General features: G+C 51.2%; 1 protein-coding gene across 1 annotated transcript; it reads right to left on the reverse strand.

Moving 5' to 3' along the window:
• On the reverse strand, positions 2577 to 3230 carry LOC109835023. Its single transcript, XM_020403024.1, has one exon. The coding sequence runs from the start codon at positions 3228 to 3230 to the stop codon at positions 2577 to 2579; it is 654 nt and encodes a 217-aa protein (XP_020258613.1).

A 5441-nucleotide genomic window follows, 5' to 3' on the forward strand; every position in this document is an offset into this window, starting at 1 on the left:
ATGATAATCAAATCATTCAGGGATGTCAGAATGTGACGATCGATTGTTGTAGGAGCCATCGCGTGGTAGGCTACTACCCATCAGTTATCCTAAGGGTATCTTAGAATATCTGGAATAGGTCAAGTAGTTCAGAGACGTAGGAGTGTGGCTATTGACAGAAGTAATAACACGTCGCATGGTAGGTTATTACTTTGGGCTGTGTTACTCGTAGGAATAACGGCGCCAATCATCAGAGGTGATCATTAACCTGATGGGGATTTGTTGCGATTGGAGCAACTATGGGGACCTACCATTCTTCTGAGAGAGGGTTAGTAAGTGGATTTTTGTCAGAGGTTTGATGTTAACGTGACAGAGATTGTCGTGATTGGAACGACTTTGAGGGCCTACCATCCTTTAGAAGAGGATTGGTAAGTTGATTTTGTCGAAAGTGACAGTGGGGGTCCCGCCATCCTATTGAAGAGGATTGGCGGGGGATTGTGGCTCTGGTCCTAACTGTTTGAAGGTTTGACTAAGTGGGCGTTTGATGTCGCCCACCTGAGATGCTAGTCTCGCCTGTTTTGAGAAGTTCGCCAAAACAGGTAGTTTAGCCCAAGAAGTGGATTTCGCCCAGACTGGTAGGCTTATCTGGTTTGAGCGATTCGCCTGTACTGAGCGGTTCGCCTGTACTGGGAGTCTGGCTCCGGAAATGGATTTTGCCTAGACTGATAGGCTTGTCTGATCTGAGCGATTCGCCTGATATCAGCGGTTCGCCTGATCTGAGCGGTTTGCCTGTACTCAGCGATTCGCCTGTACTGGTAATCCGGCTCTAGAAGGGATTTCGCCTAGACTAATAGGCTTGTCTGATCTGAGCGATTCGCCTGATATTAGCGGTTCGCCTGATCTGACCGGTTTGCCTGTACTCAGCGATTCGCCTGTACTGATAACCTGACTCAAGAATGGATGTGTAGGAATAGTTTTACCTCTTATACCAGTTGGAGGATGTGTGGGCCAGTTTAGACTCGTGCACTCATGGGAGTTGGTGAAGAAGAACTAGGGGTAGTACTTCTTCAGATATTTGCCGTTGATGGGCATCATGATCCTATCACCATTTGGTTTAACGAGGCGGTAGGCGCCGTTCGAGTAGACTGTCTCTACTACAAATGGTCCCTCCCATTTGGATTGAAATTTTCCCTTCTTCTTGGAAGTGAGGATCATCGGTCGGCGAACGACCAGTACCAGTTCCCCTTCCTTGAAGTCTTGGTGCCTGACTTTCTTGTCGAAAGCTTTAGCCATTCGGGCTTGATAGAACTCAATGTGCTTTTGAGCTTCTAATCGTTTGTCATCCAACGTTTTAAGCTCTGCGAGCCGTCGTTGGTGATTATCCTCAACTGTCATCCCTGTTGCTAGGGCAATGCGGAAGGACGAGATTTGAATCTCCAAAGGTAACACGGCTTCACAGCCGTATACCAATGAATAGGGCGTGCTGCCAGTTGGTGTGCGAACCATTGTGCGATATGCCCATAAGCTTTCGCCCAACTTTTCATTCCAGTCGTGTTTGCTCGTGGAGGTTAGCTTGGTCAAAATCTTGATGATTGTTTTGTTGAAGGCCTCGGCCAAACCATTCGCCGAAGGGTTGTAGGCTGTGGATGACAGATTTTGTATTCGGAACTTGTCACAAAACCTGGTGAATGCATGGCTGACGAACTGCGTGCCGTTGTCATGAATGATACGCCGGGGTACGCCATATCGGTAGATGACATGGTGTTTGATGAATTTGATCACGTCATTGGTCTTGACCTCTCTTAAGGGGACGACTTTGGCCCACTTAGAGAAGTAGTCGGTGATCGCAAGGATGAAGCGATGACCTCTCGCGATGGCGGGGATATTGGTCCGACTATGTCCATCCCCCACGCTTCGAATGGCCAGGAAGCCTTTGTCGGGTGCAAGTCTTCGGGAGGTTGGTGCATATAGTTGGCGTGGATTTGGCATTCGTGGCAGCGCCTTGCGTAGGCGACTGCGTCGATAACCATCCCAGGCCAAAAATAGCCTATTCTTCGCAGGCGGTCCCAAAGCTTGGGTCCAGGTTGGTGAGCCCCGCAGGTGCTGCTGTGGGCCTCACGTAGGGCCTCCTGCGCCTCTGTCTTTGAAAGGCATCGAAGCAACAAGCCGTCGTATGACCTCCGATATAGCGTCTTGGTGGCCGAATCGTAATAGAACCTCGAAGCACGTCGCCGGACGGATTCTCACTCCTTTGCGTCTTCGGGCAACATGCCGTACAGAACGTAATAGATGATTGGGACACGCCAGTCCTCCAGATCGGGTTGATCTGAGACTTGACGAGTGGTGTTTGCCTCTGGGACATCTCTCGGTCGAAAGAGCTTCCGGCTTGCTACCGTGACCCATTGGGACGTCCCCAGTGGTTGGGCCAGGTTGGCTGCCAAGGAAGCAAGGGTGTCCGCATGTGTGTTCTTGGAACATAGCACGTGTTCGATGTGGAAGCTTTCGAATGACCCCACCAGCTTGATTGCTGCTCTGTGAAGTAGGATCAGATCGTCATTTCTGACCTCATACTCGCCAGTTACTTGCTTGTCGATGAGCTAAGAGTCGCCATACGCCTCGAGGCGCTTTATCCCTAATTCCTTCGCTAATTCAAGCCCGATGAGTAACGCATTGTACTCAGCCATGTTGTTGGTGCAGGGCTCCGTTAACGAGAAGGCTCGGGGTAACACGTAGTTGTGTGGGGAAGTGAAGACCACCCCCACTCCAGCAACGATAGAGCCGCTCGCGCCTGCGCGGGACGCGCCATCAAAGAACATTTGCCAAACCTCTGATGATGAAGTGATGTTGGCTTCGGGGGGTTCGTTAGGCAAATCTTCAAATAGGTCGGCCTTCGCTCCCAGTGGGTGACTAGCCATAAGATTGCAGATGGCCTGTCCCTTGACTGACTTTTGCGGCATGAAATGGATGTCGTATTGGGACAACAGAAGTGCCCACCTGGCCAGACGCCAGTTCAGTGCTACAGGCTGCGTCATGAAAACTCGAATGGGGTTCATCCGGGAGATGACGTGGATCGTCTGGCCTACCAGGTAGTGCCGCATCTTTTGGATGGCAAACACAAAGGCCAGACATTCCTTTTTGATAATTGGGTAATGCTGTTCGGTGCCTTGCATGGTTCTACTTAGGTAGTAGATGCCTTGTTCGTAGCCTGCGTCGTCATTTTGTGCCAAGAGGGCGCCTAGAGAATGCTCCATAGCCTGTATATAGATGAGGAACGGCTTTCCGGAGACCAGAGCCGCCAGGATAGGCGGATTTGAGAGATAGTCCTTAATCTCTTCAAAGGCTCGTTGGCAAGGCTCGTCCCACACAAAGGAAGTACCTTTCTTCATTAATTTGGAGAAGGGTTGGCACTTACCTGAAAGATTCAAGATGAACCTCCGGATGTAAGCCAATCGTCCTTGAAGGCCTCTTAGCTCCTTGAGATTTTGGGGCGGTCGAAGCTCTTGGATGGCTCACACCTTATCTGGGTCGATCCGGATTCCTTTTGTCGTGACGACGAAGCCGAGGAATTTGCCACTGGACATCCCTAAGAATGACTTAGTAGGATTCATCTTGAGTTGATGAGTCCTCATGAGTTCGAACATCGTCCTCATCTTGGTGGTTCACGCTGCTCGAAGCGACTGCTCCATTGGGCATTAACATGGCGATCCCATGTTTCGTCATAGAGCGGGATTCGTCCGTCCTCTGCCATTTCGGAGGGATCTATCGTAGCCATGTTGATCGTAAGGCTATCGAATAGATCCCTCACGCTGACATCCGAATCCCATGCCGAGGTTGATGACGATTGGTCCACCGAACACGCATAATCGGAATCTTCGTTGGCGTAAAAGCACAACTCCGAGGAGGAGGAGGAGTAGCCTAAGCCTCTCCGAGTCCTGTTGAAGTAATTGGAAGGTTTTCCTTTGGGCACGTAAGCAGGTCGGATGACCGTTTTGCGCCCTCGGCCGTAATTCAGGCCCTCTAAACGAGTGAGGTCATACCCCATCTCGCTCATCATGCGCTTCGCAACCTGACTGTATTGCAAAAACTAGGGCGCTAGATCCTCATCCTCAGATTCATCCCATAGCGTGTGCAGGGGATGATCGATTCGGCCGAAGATAATGTCTTTCCGATAATGCTTCCGGGCTGGCACGACGAACACAGCTTGCGATGATTTGATCGGTTGTGCCCTCGCGACGTACGACGAGCATACCGGCAAGTGCAGGGAGGGATCGCTACAAAGTTCTGACAACAGATTATTGGGATCCTCATCCTCGGACGTGGAACAAGATGACAAGTAAACAAAGTCGGACTTCTCATTCATGATAATCTTCTCTGCCTGAACAACGTTGGTTACATTATGACTCTCGTAACCAATTACAATCGACTCGAAGTCATTCAGGATAAGATTATCGCCATATTCGGGCTCGCTGTCTGCCTCGTTGCCGCTCTCTAGTTCTTCGACTNCTCGTCGGGGTCTTGGTACAGCAGAGAATCCGTGAAGTAGTTCTCAACGTCTTTGAAGGGTTGCTTGTCAGCCTCCACCGTCTTCACTCATTCGTAATTATCCACGTATTTCAGGCATTGGTGCAACGTGGGGGACTATCCGGTTGGCATGGATCCACGGACGTCCTAAGAGCATGTTGTAGGAGGGTTCAGCATTGATGACGTAGCAGGTCACCTCCGTCTTCATGTCGCCTATCCGACATTTCAGGCGGATTTTGCTGAGCGGCCGAGTCCCCGTGGCATTGAAGCCAAAGATGGTCGTCGTGGTCGAGGATAGGTGCTTCGACGGTATCCCCAAGCGCTTGATCAACTCCAAAGGGACGATGCTCAACGCAGAACCTAGGTTGATCTGGATTCGATCTACTTTTGCCTAGCCGACGTACCCCGTGAAGTACAGCGGTCGGTCATAGGATGTGCTCTTGATGAGCATGTCCTCCGGGGTGAAGGTGATGCACGGGACCCGTCTCTCGGACGTTTGGCAACATGTTGCGCATTCCTGTCCTGCATCCTCCTCCCTCGAGAAGTGGGTGGAGAAAGCCTCCGAGTCGGCTAGCGCCTCTTACAGAGCATCCCAGGTAGACCTGGACAGTCGTAGGAGATCGAACATGGTGATTCGTACAGGGATGCTCTTTAGTTGCGCGAGCACATTGAACTGGAAATGTTGGCGGCTTGAGCCTGGCCCCTCTGGATTAGGAGGGGTTGTTGCGGCTGGCCTCGCGGGAGGGCCTGCCGGGTTCTCCACCCTCGCAGGATATTCCTTCGCGAATTCCTTCCCTGCTCTCGTGGCGAGAACAGTGGCTTCCTCCTCGGAATCGGTCAGGGCGGTCATTACCGTCTCTTCCCCACCCATGATGGCGGAGACGACATGGCAATGTTTTCCCTTAACCTCTTTCGAGGGCTTTGTAGTCCATTGTTCGTCA

This window comes from Asparagus officinalis, chromosome 3 (assembly GCF_001876935.1).
Source record: "Asparagus officinalis chromosome 3, Aspof.V1, whole genome shotgun sequence".
NCBI lineage: Eukaryota > Viridiplantae > Streptophyta > Magnoliopsida > Asparagales > Asparagaceae > Asparagus > Asparagus officinalis.

What these genes read in the sequence shown, in the direction of transcription:
- LOC109835023 (XM_020403024.1), bottom strand. Translation starts at nt 3,230, where the DNA reads ATGGAGCATTCTCTAGGCGCCCTCTTGGCACAAAATGACGACGCAGGC.